Source organism: Aotus nancymaae, unplaced genomic scaffold (genome assembly GCF_030222135.1).
Source record: "Aotus nancymaae isolate 86718 unplaced genomic scaffold, 86718_ANA_hifiasm-v0.15.2.pri h1tg000019l, whole genome shotgun sequence".
In the NCBI taxonomy this organism is placed as follows: Eukaryota; Metazoa; Chordata; class Mammalia; order Primates; family Aotidae; genus Aotus; species Aotus nancymaae.
Window position 1 is genome coordinate 29976812 of NW_026988431.1, and position 16614 is coordinate 29993425.

At 50.0% G+C, this 16614-nt stretch overlaps 1 protein-coding gene across 2 annotated transcripts in view; it reads left to right on the forward strand.

Moving 5' to 3' along the window:
• The first annotated feature begins 203 nt into the window (after positions 1-203).
• Positions 204-16614, forward strand: part of EPHB1 (EPH receptor B1) — a 434509-nt gene continuing 418098 nt past the window's right edge. The window contains exon 1 of one of the 2 annotated variants that reach the window (XM_012451172.3): positions 204-703. In XM_012451172.3, the coding sequence (XP_012306595.1) occupies positions 247-703 (457 nt within the window). In that variant the 5' untranslated portion in view covers positions 204-246. The remainder of the gene's footprint in view (positions 704-16614) is intronic. The other variant, XM_012451174.3, reaches the window with a different exon arrangement.

Sequence of the window (16614 nt, forward strand, 5' to 3'; positions counted from 1 at the left end):
GCCGGGCCCCCTAGGTGGGGACAGGGTGAGCTAGGCAAGCCGCTGCGGTTCTCCGAGAGTACCACGAGGGGGAGCCCGGACCCCTCCTAGCGCCTTCCGAGCCCTCCCGCGCAGCCTTGCAAGCAAAAGTTTTTCTTAAACTAACAATGCCAGTGTAAGGAGGTGCTCGCGCCTGATTGGCCGGGGGAATTTTGCAGGTTTGATTCCTTGATTGGACGGGAGGTGTTAGGGGTGGGGAGAGAGCTGATGGTGGGGGATCCCGCTCCCTCCCGCGTCAGTCTGGCCGGCTCGTCCTCCCGTAGGCTCCGCTGTAGCTCGCAATGTGACACCAGGACGCACTCGCTCTCGCGCGCTCTCCCAGGCTCGTTCTCCTTCGCCCTCTCTCTCTCTCACACGCACGCACACACCCACCTCTCTCATAAACACACACACACATGCACACCCACACCCACGCGCGCCCGCACCGCCCCACGCGCGCACACTCCTGCCCACGCCCACGCAGCGCTCCAGGGAGTCCGGTCCCGGCGAGAGCGCGAAAGGATACCGAGAAGCCACCCGCGGGGAGCCCAGCGGCGCCCCGGGACGCGGCGCTCTCTCCGCGCTGCCGCCTGGGCTCGGGCTCGGCCTGGGGGCCGCCGGCCGGCAATGGCCCTGGATTGTCTGCTACTGCTCCTCCTGGCATCCGCAGTGGTCGCGATGGAAGGTAACGTACCCTCCACGGAGCAAGTTGGCAGCTGGTGCCTGCCGCCTCGGGACTGCTGTGCTCCTTGGCTTGCTGGGTTTCTCCGGCTGCTTCGCGGTGCCCGCGTCCCGGGACCGAGGGCAAGGAGGTGTGGGAGCCTCAGCCGCGGCCGAGCGCGGGGCTTGGGCGGCACCCACCAGCGCGCCCCCGACTGGCTCTTAGCACCCGAAACTGGCTCGCTGAGTCCCCCGGCTTCCGTGCCCGGCACTCCCTGGCAGCCTCGGTCTCCCTCAGCCCCCGCTTGGAGAGCACGGAGCCCGCTGCATTGCGGTGCATACTCCTTAGCTCTGGGCAGAGCCAGAGCTGGGCGTTGGGGAGAAAGGGGTGCCTCTGGCCGTCGGCTCCTGGAGTACCGGCGCTCGTCTGCTGTCAGGCACGGATGCGCTTCTGAGCAGCCGCGCGCCACCTCCCTTTCCCCAGCTTCCAGTCCACAGGCTCGGGGACTTTGCTTGGCGTGCAAGCGCTGTGGGCGGGGGCTGGAGAAGCTCTGCCCTGGTACCCTGCAAGTGGCCGCCGAAGGAGAGGGGTCGAGTTCATTGGCCATACCTTTGGGGAACAATCTGGTGGTCCGGACGCTGCGGGACTGCACGTTTCCAGGGTCAGTCGGGTAGAGGTGGACACCTTTTTGCCTCCTGAGCCTTGAAACAGGAGTGGGCTGGGGTGAGTGGTCGGTCCTACCTAAAGGTTCCCAGCCTCTCCAGCACCCGGGAGAGGAAACTCGGCAGTCGGGAGTCGTCTGGCAGCGTCACATTCTGCCAGTTCAGACTTGGCGGTACCTCCGGCTGACTGGGAAAGCGTGCTCCAAAGACACCGTGCCCAGTGCATCGGGGAGCCTGGACGCTGTGGCGCTCGTGAATCCCTGTGGGAAATCCCGGCCCAGCCCGCCTCCTGCCCCTTCCCCCGCCCCCATTCTTTGCAGCTTAGCAGCGGCCGCTGCAGCCTCACGGGAACACAGCTCCGCGGGAGAGCGGAGTTGGAGTTGCCGAGAGAAAACCAACTCTAGGGGCGATGCCCTGCCGCATTCCAGCTAGCGACCCCACTTCCTGGTGTTCTGCGCCGGGTGGAACTCCGCTGGGAGACTCCAAGCCGAGGAGACGCAGCTCCTGGCGCCCACGCCACGTTCCCATCTGGGAGCTCGCTCCGCTTGTTACCGGTGCCTTGAGAAACTATGACCGGTTGCCCAGTGGAAAATCCCCCAAACACCATGGTTTGGTGCCCTCCGCCATTCTGGAAAGGGCTGCCCTTCTGGAACTGAAGCTGGGGGGCCATTCTGGGCCCTGAGGCACGGCTAAGATTCCCTTGCCTTTTGGTGAAGACCACCGCATCCTGCGTTTGTTCTGGTGGCGGCGTGGGGGTGCGGCGATTAATGCCTAGAAAGCTCTCGCTTGCTTTTCCGAAGGTGGCTTTTTCTCTGCCTTCCGTCTCCTGCTGCCCTCGGGGGCTGCTGGTCTTTGTAGGGAGGGGAGCAAGGAGGGGTTTGCTTTTTGAACTTGCAGGGACTGGAGCTGTGTGGAGCGCCGTCAACATCCTGGCACAGGGATGCCTGGGTTTGACTTATTGAGAGACACGTGTGGGAGCAGTTGAAATTGGAAATTCAAGGGAATATATACACCCAAACTGAGCAGGAAAGCCCCGGGTGAGCGCATTTGTAAGGGCAATTAGAGACTGAACTTGCAGCATTGGGGCGGCGTCTTGCCGGCCGGAGGCTGGTCCGGCCGCTGCTCTTCAAGTCTGCAGAGGTTCAGTGGCTGGGTCTCTGAGAGGAGATGGGTACCCACTTTAGGAAGCGTGGTCTTGACATTGGGTTCCTGTGCATGCAATCGAAATAGTTTGGAGAGTACATGTATGGAAACACAGCAGGCATCAGGACGTGGTCGGTATCCTCCCTGTCCCTCTTCTTGGCTAGTCAGAGATCCCTGCCTGCTTGGTGGAGGCTGCCTGCGGGTGCCATTGTGTCAGAGCCTAGCCAGGTATGCGGGGCTCTGACGCCCAGGCCTTCTGGAGCCACTTACCCCTGGTGCTGTGGCTTCTTTTGGTCCAGCCAGGAAACTTTGCCAGTGGCCTGGCAGGAAGGAGCTTGACTCTGTGGGCCGAAAATCTCTCCAGCAAGGGTTAAAAGAAACACCACATTCAGCAGAATATTAAAGCAGCCCCCGATCCCTACTCAGTTCGCAGGGATATTACACAACATTCACTCCTTCCTCTCCTAGAATGAACACAGGCAGGCTCATTTTCTACTCTACACACACGGAGCCGCCTTCCCGCCTGCCTGGCTGGGCTGTGGCCAGTGTTATTTGGTTTGTGATGAGTGAGGAATAATGATCAGAAAGTGGATCAATGAGCTGCCTATGGACAGCAGATCCCTCCCAAACTCGGCTGTGGTCAGGGGGCGGCTCTCCCTGCTGATTTCAGATGCTCATGTGTCTGTTTGCTTTTTCCTGGGGTCTCTGGGGGCTTTTCAGTGGGGCCTTGCCACTCAGGAAAAATTGCTCTGAGGCCAGACAGGCCCCCAGCCCAGGCCAGGGCAGGGACAAAGGGACAGTGACAATCATGGGTCAGGTGAGGAGAGGCGGCTAGAGGAAAGCAGGACCCTATGACACCCTCTGCCTGGGTAGAAGGAGGGAGGGCAGCATCTGGTTGTTGGCCGGAGGGGAGGAGGCTCACATTCCCATCATTAGGCAGGAGGACTGTTGGCTTAGGGTGTAGGAAACTCAGACTGAAAGAGAACTCCCCTTCTCCTTTCTTACGACACTCCCTCATTTCTAGCCAGTTCTGCTCTGTGAGGAGAGAGATGCCACTACAGGCAAAAGCTTTGCTGGAGCAAAGTCTGTCTTCAGAAGGGAGTAGGGTAGGCTGTGGTGGCAAGAATGCTGACATCCTCCTGCCTTCTGGACACAAAGCTAGGCCCCTTTGCTCAGCATCCTGACAAACAACTGCCTCTTAAAGCCCACCAGTGTCTTTTCCCACCTGCTCTGAGAGCTTGTGGAGAATGGGCTGCTGGTGTCTGTGAAGTGAAGGCAACTGCTTGCATTTTCTGAGCTGCTCCTTGTCTTGTGCCCTTTGGGATAGGACCTGGAAACCTGGGCTTCTCTGGAGGCTCTTCTACAGCAGCAGACACCCACCTTCAAAGTGAAGTATCCCTGGACTAAGCACATTGGACCTTCTGGGAGGCAGCAACCTGGAATTGCTAACTGCTCGTAGTATTCTCTCTACCCCATTCCCAGTGTCCAGGGAATACCCATGCACCTGAAGAAGGCTTCAGAGTGTGGCACAATGGCTGAGAATACTCCCAGGAGACTTGCTCTTTGGTGTGGCCTAGAGTGAAGTTCTGGCCTTGGCACCCTTGGATGTCCACATGTATTTGGGTATTAGATTTCTCGCGGTTTGACAAGTAGTGGGTTCCCAGCAGGCATTGCCGATGCATGAGTATACAACTAAATTACTGTTCCCTTTTGTGTCACGCCCCAACGTGAAATGCGAGGCACTGAATTTCACTGTACACATTTTGGATGCAGTTACATTTCCATTACAGGTTTGTGGCAGAAAACCCCAAACTATGCCCACGTGTCTTCAACAGGCTGCAAGGCTAGGTAGGCAGTCATTGGCTGTTTCTGCATTTTCTGTTAATATTTGTTTGCTGTGTGTGCATCTGTTTTGGGTGTCCATGAACATGCTTGAGCCTACAAGCAGTAGCAGGCACCAAAGATGCTTTAAAATATGTCTGAGAAAGAAAAGTGAATTTGAGAAAATTCCATGTATTAGCTGATTTTATTTTCTGTGCACCGTGGAAAGATCACCATTATTCAGTGTTTGTGGAGCTGCTTGCTCAAGCCATGCATGGAAAGCTGGTGAGGGAGGGCAATGCAGCTCTGGGCAATGGCTTGGGAAAAGTCTTGGCAATGTAAACAGCTGCAGAGGTCCAGACTCAACCCCAGCTCAAACCTTCTGAGTTTCTGGAACAGAGCTGCCAGCAGCTCATGATGCGCCCGAGCATGGGGAGGGCCTGCTGGGTCACAGTGTTCGGCTCCAGCCCCTTCTGCCTTCTGTTGACTTGTGCAACCCAGACCCAGATCTCAGAGCCCCTGCTTTGTTTTCTCACAAGAAAGGGTACCGATGACCCAGAAGAAAAGCCCATGAGGCAGAGGCATGGTATGGCTCATATTTAATTTTACCCATTAAGAAGTAATCTTTGATAAAGCAAATAGGACCAAAGAAGAAGGGCAGTGTGAGGGGATGCAGGACAGCACCATGACCGCCTCCTCTGGATCTAATGTGTACTTCCTATTTAGTAGAAACTACGTGTTCTTTAGTTGCTTGAATAAATTTTGTGAACTTGGAGCAATGGAAGGAGGGAGGTCTGGCCATGAGGACGGGGCCGGAATCAACATGAGTGGAGACAGACAGCAGGATCATGTAGCCAGCGTACTCCACCTGGCTTTTCATCTCTCAACTCTGTTGCTTGGAAAAATTACCCAGTTAACCCAGCCACAGTGTCTTTCTTTGTCAAATGGGTCATGATGCCCACTTATTCCAACTATAAGTAATAGCCAACATAAGGACACACTCTGTACTAGATTAAAAAGAAAGTAAGATGCTATTAAAATCAAAGATACATTTGTACTACTAAATTTAAAAATCATATATAGCTCATCCCTGAATGTTCTTAGTATCACTGAGGCTTAGAGGCATAGTAGTTTTCTAGCATGGGCAAAAGGTAGGGGCAAGTTTGGAAGCCCAAAGAGGGGGAATATCAGCTCAGGCAGTGGTTCCCAGACTTCAGGTTGTATGTCACCTGGGCAGTTTGCCACAGACTCCTGGGTCCTAATCCTAAAAGCTCAGCAGGTTTGGATGGATCTTGAAAATCAGCATTTTAAGTGGGCTTTCCAGAAGATCCTGGCATGTGTGCTTCCTGGAAACACTGCCCAGGGGAATGTTTCTAAACCAGGCTGCAGTCAGAAATCCTAGTGGGTCTTGCCCAACTCTGCACTTGCTGAATCAAAGTGGCCTGGGTGTCTGCATTTTAACAAGGGGCCCCAATGATTCAGATGCAAACAGTCTAGCACCAGTATATTTGGAAACTGCTGATGAGATCTAACTCACTTAATCCCTACAAAACCTATCAGGTGGGTATTACTACAATCAACTCCTCTCCCATTTTTTAGATGCCAAGACCGAGGTGTAGTGTAGTTAAGTAATTTGATAAGGTCACACAGCCAGTAGGTGGCCGATCCTGGATTTGAACCCAGGCAGTCAAGCTCTGTAGTCTATATTTTTAGCCACCATACTCTACCACTTTTGAAGGCTTTGCATGAAGGAAGATTCATATCAGCTGGAATCCAGGGGTGGGAAGGGTTCTAGTGCTGACTCTGCTATTGGGCACTGGGGACTTCATTGGCTACTGGGGACTTAAGTTTCCATGGTCATGCCAGAAGAGATGAGCAAAATGTTCAGACAGTCTCAATACTGCAGATCAAGCTCTAGTTTCCATGTTGCTCTCTCTGCACCTTCCTCCTACCCTCTTAACCCCACCCCATACACACATAGACACAGGGCTGGAGACCTGTCCTGCAGCACACTTTCTCATAAGAACTGGTATATTTTTTCCTCTCTCTGCCGTGACCAGCCCTCTCAAAGAAGAATTGATCAGCAGAGAAGTGTCCCCAAAGGAGATGGAGCTGGGACCCCTGTGTGTTTCTGGAGGCAGTGGAAGGGGGCACACGGAACCCTTACCTGTCCTCCATTGACTGTCGAGGTGGTGTTCCTGCACCTGGATTCCAAGAGTCTGCATTCTTTGGAAGAGCTCTTTTTATATCTCCCTCTTCTGCACTAGCCACTTAAGCAACTTGAATATTTCTGTCAGATTTCCATGTCTCCAAAGATGGTGGAGAAAGAGCATTGGATGTCTGCCCTTCTGAGGAAATTACTGTAATAATAAAGTAATGCCTTGGGAAAGATTTCATATTTAAAAGCAAAATTTTGCATGAGAAATTCTTCAGCTGCTTCTGTAGATTCCATTTCAAGCGGCAGCTATAGGTGTGGCCCTCGGGTCATAGTGTTTGATTGTGCTTGGGTGGGGGGCATTGAGTGGTGAGATCAGGACCACCTGCCCCATCTGATATCTGATGTATTAGAGCTACCTTGCTGGCTTTCGTTGATCATTTCCCTGGGGGTTAGAAAGATGGGAACACACTTCCCAGGGAGGCCTGGAGGGCAACCAGTTGGTTCTTCTTTGTTGATGGATAACCACTTTCTATCTGACTTTAAGTACAGGAAGCAAACAAGTGCACGGTTAGCTCTCTCCCTCCTTGTGCCTGTTTTCTCATTGTTGAATAGACTGAGGAAGGACTGTTATGGCAGAGAGAGTAGCAGGGACTTGGAGTGGGTGCACACCCCAGGGTAGAAGCAGTGGTAGAAGCAGGGGTTGACAATTGTAGATAAAGTCCAATCTGAGGCATGGTGACCCTCTGGCAAATCATGGGTGGGGCATGGATCCTCATAGCCTGGCAGGGGTTCTGTAGGAGGCACCCTGGGATCTGATTTTCAGGCATCAGAAATCGGTAAGAGTGAGCTTAGTCAATATCAAGAAGGCTAAGTGCCCTCCATGAGAAAGCCTAGTGCCCTCTGTGAGGAAGACTGTGCTCTAGGGACCTCACACCGGCCAGCAGCAGGTCCAGACCTGTTCATCTGTTGCAGGCAGGATTAGGGTCATGGTACCCACTGGTACCATGTAGCATTATCTGCCAGATGCCTCTCACTGTAACTGGCTTGTAAGTTACTTCCAACTTTGTGAATGAGAAGATTTCATTTCCGCAGCCTAGCAAATGGGTATGTTTCATTATGCTCTCGGGCTTCTAGGTCAAGAAAAACATCTCCAGCAAGCATGGAATGTTAGCTCTGTGGGAGTATGCCCAAAGCTGAAGATCTGGGGGCCCTTCACTGCACTATAATGACCTTACTGGTGATTGAGGTTTCGAGATGATCTACTTGTGAAAAGAGGGAAAAGGTGATGAAGAAAGTCTTGTTTCCCCCTCCATCACCAGTACAGATGTTTCTCCAGGTCAGGTGAAATCCCAGCACCTGCAGACAACGCCACTAGCAGTGGCTTAAGGAGGCTGCTTATGGAAGGTTCCCCCAGAGTTCTCTGTAGCAGAACTGGGCCAATGTGGAAACAGATAGGAGATTTTCTGAGAATTATCAGGACTCATTTCTGCCCACAGATCGCACCTGAGGCCCTGCATCTCTCATCTCTCCCCTCCCACTTCCTGGCAGCAAGTGACAAAATGACTGATTTGAATTTAACCTTCTTGCTCTGCTTCTCCATTCCCCTGTGAAGGTGATAATGAACAGAGAAATGGGCAGAGGCAGGTGGCCAGAAAGGGAGGGGACAAGCGAGGGGAGCAAAGGCCCAAGGTTGTAGCTTGGCAGTAGTTTCTAAGTCCCTGGGACTGATTATGGGGGCTGTGTTAGCTTGAGGGAGCCAGCAAGGGGTCAGGCTTGTCTGCACAGTCTTGAAGCAGGACTGGAGGTCAGTTTTAGGAAAGGTAAGAAACTTTTCAGGAGTCCTACAGGCTGGCAATGATGGATCCAAGATTAGATTATACTCCCAACCACTCACTTAGCATTTGTCATGTGCTGATCCCTTTATACATATTGGTCCCTATACCTTTAGTATCTAAGCGTTCTTTCTCCCATTTTACAGATGAGGTAGCTGAGGCTTTAAGAAGTTAACTGGCTCAAGAGTGAAGTTTCAAACCAAAGTTTGCCAAACTCCCTGGGCCTCTGCCTCCCAGTTCAGTCATCTTTTCCATATCACTTTGCTTATTTATGAATTAAATCAGGGAGCATGTGTTAACCAGGAGATGTCTATCCTTGTTCTGCTCAGTGCCATCAAAGGCACAGACAGTCCCGCTCTAGTGTCCACGCTCGGACCCTGCAGCCAGGCTCTCTTCTCACTCTTTGGAGCTGTCCTGCCTGTTCCAGAGCTGAAGAAAAACTTTTTCCTTCTTGGTTTGCATTTTCCTGTTGCATGTTGCCTTTCCCATGTGCCCCTGACAGTCAGACCCCCACTGTGATCATTACTGGCTTCTTTTTGCTGCATGTCTGTCTTAGTCCATATTCACACTGCTGATAAAGACATACCCGAGACTGGGAAGAAAGAGAGGTTTAGTTGAACTTACAGTTCCACATGGCTGGGGAGGTCTCAGAAACATGGCAAGAGGTGAAAGACACTTCTTATATGGTGGCGGCAAGAGAAAAATGAGGAAGAAGTAAAAGCAGAAACCCTTGATAAACCCATCAGATCTCATGAGACTTATTTACTATCATGAGACTAGCATGGGAAAGACCAGCCCCCATGATTCAATTACCTCGCCCTGGGTTCCTCCCACAACACGTGGGAAATCTGGGAGATACAATTCAAGTTGAGATTTGGATGGGGACACAGCTAAACCATATCAATGTCCATCTAGATCTTGTCTTTGATGAGCTGTGTTGCTTAGATGGCTGCAGTTGGCATCTATGCCTGGATCTTGGTGGGTGTGTGGGGGGAGTGGGGGTGGGGTGGGGGGCGAGGAATCAGGGCACAGTGAAGATCTCCTGGTACTCCCTCCACAGGTTCACCTTCCAGAGGAAGGGCCAGCTGCTAGTGTTTCTCTTTGGGCACTTTTCCGACTTCTTCTCTGTGGACTCTGTCCTGCTTTCCCTTGGCCTGGGGCCATGTTGTTTCTTGAGCTCTGGCTGCTTTTGTCCATCTGGCCAGATGCAGACTTACAACATCAGAGGAGGACACTAGGATTTAGCATCAGCTTTGAGCATGGAAGAACATGTGGGGGATGTTGAGGAGAGAAACCCCTCAGCATCCTAGCCTCACTGGACAGAGGCCAGTCCCCCGTGGAGCCATGGCATTGGAAAGGGCTGAGCAGGAGGATGAGAAATAATTGCAAGTGGCTTCATCGACAGTGGCAGCAGAGAGAATGCCTTATCTGTGAAAGGCAGCTGGGCGCTGCAGTTAATTGTTCTGTTGTTTTCCTCTTGCTGTTTTTCCAACACATCAACATAGGACCTTTGCCCTTGGCTTTCTCATTGACGCTGAGGCTGGAGCCGGGAGGTGAGCTGGTGGTAGGGGGATTGGGAAGGGGCCTCATTCCAGGTGGTTTTGTGTGAATTCTTGCTCCTGAACTATCTGTGCAGGTTCCTCTAGGGCTGTCTGTTCCTCGGGGCCATTGTCACAGGACCAGGAAACCCATCCAGGGATGCTCTCAGCTCCTTTGGCAATACCTCCAAGTGGTCTGGGATGGTGGAATGTAGGCTATAAGCTAGAGGGCAAGGAACAAGGTGTCAGTTTCAGACAATCCACCACATTTTGGACAGGTGCTTAGAGGCCTGCAGCAGGCACTGGTCAAAACACACTTTGGGTGTCAAACCATAGTGTAGCATTTGGTTTTATCCTGGTCACACCACAGGTGTGAATCCATTGCTTGCTCCCTAGCACCTTCAGGGCCAATAAATGCAAGACCCTATATCACCTGGGTCCTCCTTGCCTCCTGTCCTCCTGCCCGGCAGCACCTCCTTTCCCAGCTCCACACAGATACATGTGTACACATACATGCCCACAGGTGTACATGATGTACAGCTGCACATGCCCTGGGCATCTCCTTCTGTTTATCCACACAGGGGCCTACCTGACTCATCTGCCCCATGTGTCTCTGGGTCTGCACCTGCTTGCTCTGCTTGTGTTACATGTCTTACTGTTCTCCTCTGGCTAACCCTAAATTATTCTTCAGAATTCACCACAGTGATCACTTCCTCCTAGAAGGCTTTCTCCCCTGCCCCACACTGAATTGGGTTGCCCTCTGGGTGCCCCCACAGCTGCCTCTGCTCCCCTCTGGGGAAGCATATCCCACACTGGTCTCCAGTTGTGTGTTTATTTTGCTGGGTACCCCACAGCTATGTGAGCCTCTAAAGCATGGGTTCTATCCTGATTGTCATGGTGTCCCCAGCACATGGTACATGACAATAAGTGTGACATAATGAATAAATAACAAGAAGGAAAAGATCAACAAACACTCAAATACCTGAGATCATGTCCTGTGTTGTCATTTAAAATATGTCTGCAAATTTTTTATACTCTTCCTATCAAAATGTGGAGCTCATTCCTCTCCCCTTGAATATGGGTTGGCCTTAGGACTCACTGTGATGAATGGAACTTGGCAGAAGTGATTCTGCATAACTTTGGAGGTGAAGTCATAGAAGGCAACACAGTTTCCACCCAGCTCTCTTTCTCTCTCCTGAAATACTTGCCCTTGTCACCCAGCTACCATATTGTGAGGAGACCCAGATAACATGAAGGGGGCATATAGAATTTCTAGCCCCACCTCCAGCTCAAGTCCCAGCCCACAGCCAGCATGAGAGGTCAAGTGTGAATGAAAGAGTCTCCAGTTTGTTGCAGCCCCATCCTTCCAGGCACCCCCGCTGACTCTGAGTAGGGAGAGACAAGCTTTCCTCGCAGAACCCTGTCCTAACTGCAGATTCCTGAATAAAATAAATGTTGTCATTGTGGAAAACCACTAAGTCTGGGATTGGAACAATTAATAACTAAAATATTTTAGGAGAGGTAGGAGAACAATGGTTTAGATAAACCTAGAAAAGGGACTTAGGGGAAGGCTGGGAAGTGGGTAGAGCTATGACACCTCATTCACTCAACACTTAATAACAAATATTGTTAATCTCCTACTATGTACCAGGCAGCATGCATGAAACCAGAACTGTTACAGCCCTTGGGAGCATACATCCTACTGGGGGGACAGACAGGCATGAAAAAGACAAATAATGTATATATAATTTCAGGAAAGAGCTATAAAGGGAGTAAACAAGTAATGTGACTGAGAGTGATGGGTGCAGGCTTAGACAACTTAAAATGGGGCAAGGGAGAGCCTCTCTGTCTGTGAATACTCGAAGTGCATTCTTAGCAAGTGGGCTTAGGTTTACTCTGCATGGGAGATAGATTTTTGCTTGATTACAAAATTCTTTTCAGTCAAGCTGAACCAAGATGGAATAGGCGGCCTTGAGAGATGATACAGCCCCATCTCTTGGGTGTCCGAGTAAGGCGTGAGCTACTCCCAGACTTGAGAGCTCACATTCTACAGGAGGCCAATGGGGAGTGGGATCAGAGAGAATTGTCAGCATTGCCTAGTAGCCACCAGTGTCACAAATACTCTCTCAGAACACATTTATTGAGCATCTACATGAGCAGCATTGTACTCGGAACTGAAAACACAAAGATAAAGAAGACACAGCCTTTCCTACAGGGAGCTCACTGATTAATAGGCTGGTGGAGGAGACAGAGCGACAGACTACAGGCTGTAATAGGGCATATGAGAGACTCTGATGGATGTGGTATAGCAGTTACACATCAGCTGCTAGGAGAAACCAAATGAGAGGGTCAGACTTAGAGTGGGAAAGATTTGGGGAAGGGGTGTGTGTGTGTCTGTGTGGGTGAGAGAGAGAGAGAGAGACAGACAGACAGACAGACGGACAGACAGACTGACTGACTTTGGAGGATGGGTAGAATGTTGCCAGAGAGATGGGAGTGTGTAAGAATGAGATACCAAGATCAATAGCCATCCTGACTCTCTGTCTCATGAAGGTGGACATTCAGGGGTTTCCACCAGCGGCCTAACCTGTTTCATTAGTCCTGTCTGTCAGTGTGGTAACAGAGATTCAACTCAAGCTGGAGGAAAGCAAAGAGTAGGTGGTTACTGACACTTGTCATTGCAAAGCAGTTTGGGACATTGCTTATGGTTATATCCAGGGCACCAGTGCTGTCTCAGGACTGTCTCCCTGTTTTCATTCCTTAGTTCTGTGTCTGTATCTGCCAAGGTCCTGGCAGAAAACAGACAGCACTCTCACAGGGTTTACTGAGGAGGGTTTAATGAAGAGACTCTCTACAGAGGTCTGAACAACATTAAGGGAACTGATGAGGATGGGGATGTACCCAGGGACTGACAATAGTGGGAAGCTGATACTCCCCATGGGGGCTGAAGGAGGAGGGTTTGTATTCCTTGAACCCTTTCTCCTCCTCTTACACATCATCTCCTGCCAGCACCTCCCACGATGAATTCAACAAGAAGGCAGAGGGCATGCAAGTGTGGCTGATGCAGTTCTTAGAGGTCAGAGGCACAGAAAATGGCAAAAAAGTAGAGAATGGATCTGCAGGGATGAATGGAGACTAATCAGCACAGTCATTTATGTTGACTTCATCCTCAGGCTTCCCCACGAGACGGTCATGTGGCTGCTGGAAGCCTCCAACTTCCTCATTAGAAGATAAATTCTCACTCCTTGTAGCTCTAGAAATATTGAAGAAGTTTTGCCTCTTGGGCTTCCCTTGGGTCCTGAGCCTCTTTATGCATCAATCTCTATCACTAGCGTGATTGAAATACGCTCATGGGCCAGGCCTGGGTTATGTGTCTGTGAAATCCTACAGTCGGGAGGAAAGGGGTCGCTCAGACCCATCAAGCTGCCTGGCCTGAGATGGAGGAGAGCTGGTCACAAAACTGTCAGGGTACTTGTCCAGGAGAAGCAAGAATGGGTGCTGGGAAGGCATTCTTGCCATTGATAGGCCACACCTATCAATCTTCCTGGGACAGCTAAATTATGCAACCAAGTAAGAGAGATGGTATGTACAATAAAGGAAAGCATATGGATTCTGGACAGTAGAAGGAGGTATCTAGCTGTGATGGTCCTGAAGATGAAAAGCTGGGGAACAGAAAGTGATGGAAAAGTTAAAAATCCAGGGAGGGAGATCTGGAGACAGTCAGACAAATAGGTTCTTTCTTGACAGGATGTTCTGTATCTTTCTGAGCATTGTGATCAAATTTAAAGTGATGAATAGGCAGATAGCAGTGGTGTTTGGTTACAGGCAAAGTGATTTTTAGACTAGGGCTCTCAACTAGACTGAAGGAGGAGGGTTCCTATTTAAGGGCAAGATGAGAAAAACAATGGGCCAAGAGCCATATTTCTCACTGTGATCCCCTGGTTCCAATGCAGATACCAGAGCTTCTGAATTTAACCACTGCATTTAAATTGGATATCCATTGGAGGGCAAGAATGAAAGGAGTGCATACTCGTAGGTATAGTGAGCTGGCTCATTTCCCTTCTTTTTCACTGTTATCAATCATGGCCTAGTCTCACCTGTTATTTCCATCTTTCATCAGTAGAATATTTATTCAGTTTTTGATGTACTCTTTCCCCTAGGTTTTGAGTCTTGTATAAGAAGGCAGATCTTCAAAGTGCTTTGCAGACTACTTTTTTCATAGCTTAGATGTCTCTTTCTCATTTGAGAGAGAGAGAGAGAGAGAGATCTAAAGTGTACTTAGAGTTTATCAGAAGAAGGCTTCATTTGCCCTTCCAACTTCCCTGCCCTTGGCTCCAATTTTCCTCTACTCCCAGCTAAGCAGAAAAAGAACAGATTAAAAATAACACACACACACAGTAGCACAATGCTGCTGCTCTGCATGAAAACCCTTGACTTTCTTTTCCCAATCAGGAGAAAGTAATTTTCCTTTCACTCACCTGACTAACTTGTTCAGAGCATCTTCTCCCCACCCTTTTCTGATATCTTGCTGCTAAGTATTTGCCAATTCATTTGCATCTCAATGGTTCCTTAGCAACTATCATGCCCTCAGGATTAGGTACAAAGCTACTCTCTGACACAGACTGCCAGGGCTACATCACCCTCTTTTATGGTGCCTGAGTTACCAAACCAAGCCCTGCCTAAACAGGAAGTACATTTACTAACAGCATGACACGGATAATGAATTATAATGCCGTTACTCCCTGCCTTATCTGAGCATGCAGACTTCTGAGCAACCCTTGCACTGAAATGCCCCAGATGATCCAGTGGCTCCTGAAAGCTGCCCTCTGATATGTTTTCAGAAAGAGAGTCACAGATCTCAGCATTGGAAAAGAGTCTTGTCTTTGGACAGACAGCGAATTAGGTCCATTTAATGGATGTGGCAGCTAAGGGTCACAGAGAAGGAATGACTGCCACAAGATCAGGCAGGCAATTGGAACATGCTAAGGAGAGATGAGAGATCAGGGCCCTGCTGCTTGCTAGTCTATGCTCACATACTGCATCCTGCTAAGAGAGACCCATTTGTCAACTATTGTGAACTTTCAGCATGCACTTAAAGTTTTAACATAGGTATGTGACTCTGTTGATTTGAGGTCCTAGAAAATGAATCTTCTCACCTAACCAGAGCACAAGAGTAACTGCCCAAGTGAGTAGGCCAAATATGCATATCACCTGGTTTCTCCGGTTTTGGCAGTTAACATTCTTTCCATTCATGGGCTTGAAGCGTGGGTAGCACCGGAGAAGTGTGTGTGTGTGTGTGTGTCTGTGTGTGTGTGTGTGTGTGTATTTATACAGATGATGCAGACAGACAGTGACACTGGACCATTTAGCAAATTAGAATATTCTGTCCTGAGTAGGTGGTGCTGCTGCTTTAACAGCACCAGGCCTCCACCACCAGGGCTCACTGGCACAGAACAGCCTAGAAAATGGAAGAGGCTATTCAGGAAAGGACAATGAGAACAACGCTCATTCTACAGGAGGACTGACCTTTGCAACTCCCACTTCACATTGTTATTAAATATCTGGGAAAGGACTGAGAGAACAATTATAGTACTGTCATAATGTATCAGCATACAAAGCAAGTGTTTCCAAGGAGGCTGTGGTTCAGCTGAGCTTGACAAAGCCGGGAACTCAGCTACAGCACTTAATTTCTTCTAATTTGGAAGTTGTCTTCATTACTTACACCAGCTGAAAACTCCAGACCTTTTGGGTGCAATTCTGCCATCGTGGACTCCAGATAGGAAAGGAAAGATAAGATGTTGAGAGCAAAGAGTGGGAGTCCTTGGGTTTCTATGTGTCTCTCTGCCAGACCTGAGTGTGCAGTCCTAGTTGCAGCCATCTCTCTCTATATATTTAACCTAAGCTTAGCAGGGTGCTGGTCCTCACGGGTCCTCCTGAGCATTTGCTGTGTTGAGTTGGGTTAAAGGTTTTCATAGGAGGGAGAGTGAGTGACTGCTTTTCCCTAGAAGGGGAGTCCGTATAAAGGACTGTGAGGGCTCGTGTGGCCCCTTCCCCTTTCCCACATTCCCAGCTGATCTCCCACTTCCCACCTAAACATACCCACAACACCTTCTGCATTGGTTAACCTCCCAGGTGGGAATTCCACCCTTATGCCTGGGGACTGGGGCTGTGGTGTCCAGCTCTCACTATCACAGACAGAATTCTTGCAGCTAAACCAGTGTTTCTCAACCTTATTCTCATAGTTGCCCCTATGAAGGAGCCTTTTTTTTTTTTTTTTTTTTTAGACAGTGTCTTGCTCTGTCCCCAGGCTGGAGTGCAATGGCATGATTTTGGCTCACTGCAACCTCTGCCTCCTAGGTTCAAGCAATTCTCCTGCCTCAGCCTCCTGAATAGCTGGGATTACAGGTGTGAACCACCACACACTGCTTTTTTTTGTATTTTTAGTAGAGACAGGTTTTGCCATGTTGGCCAGGCTAGTCTTGAACTCCTGACCTCAGGTGATCCACCTGTCTCTGCCTCCCAAAGTGTTGGGATTACAGGCATGAGCCACTGCACCTGGCCTAAGGAGCCTTTTTAAGACATTGTTTTTTTTCCTGACCACCCCACACCCTGTGAAATGTGAGTACTACAGATATTGTGGATGTCTGTTCATATACTGAGGCCCTTTGGTGGGCCACAGGTCGTTATAAGATTTAAGACTTTTTAGTCTTCCTCCTTGCCAAGAATCAATTTTCACCTGTGCTGAGAATGCATGATCTAAACACAATCAGCCTGGCAGTGA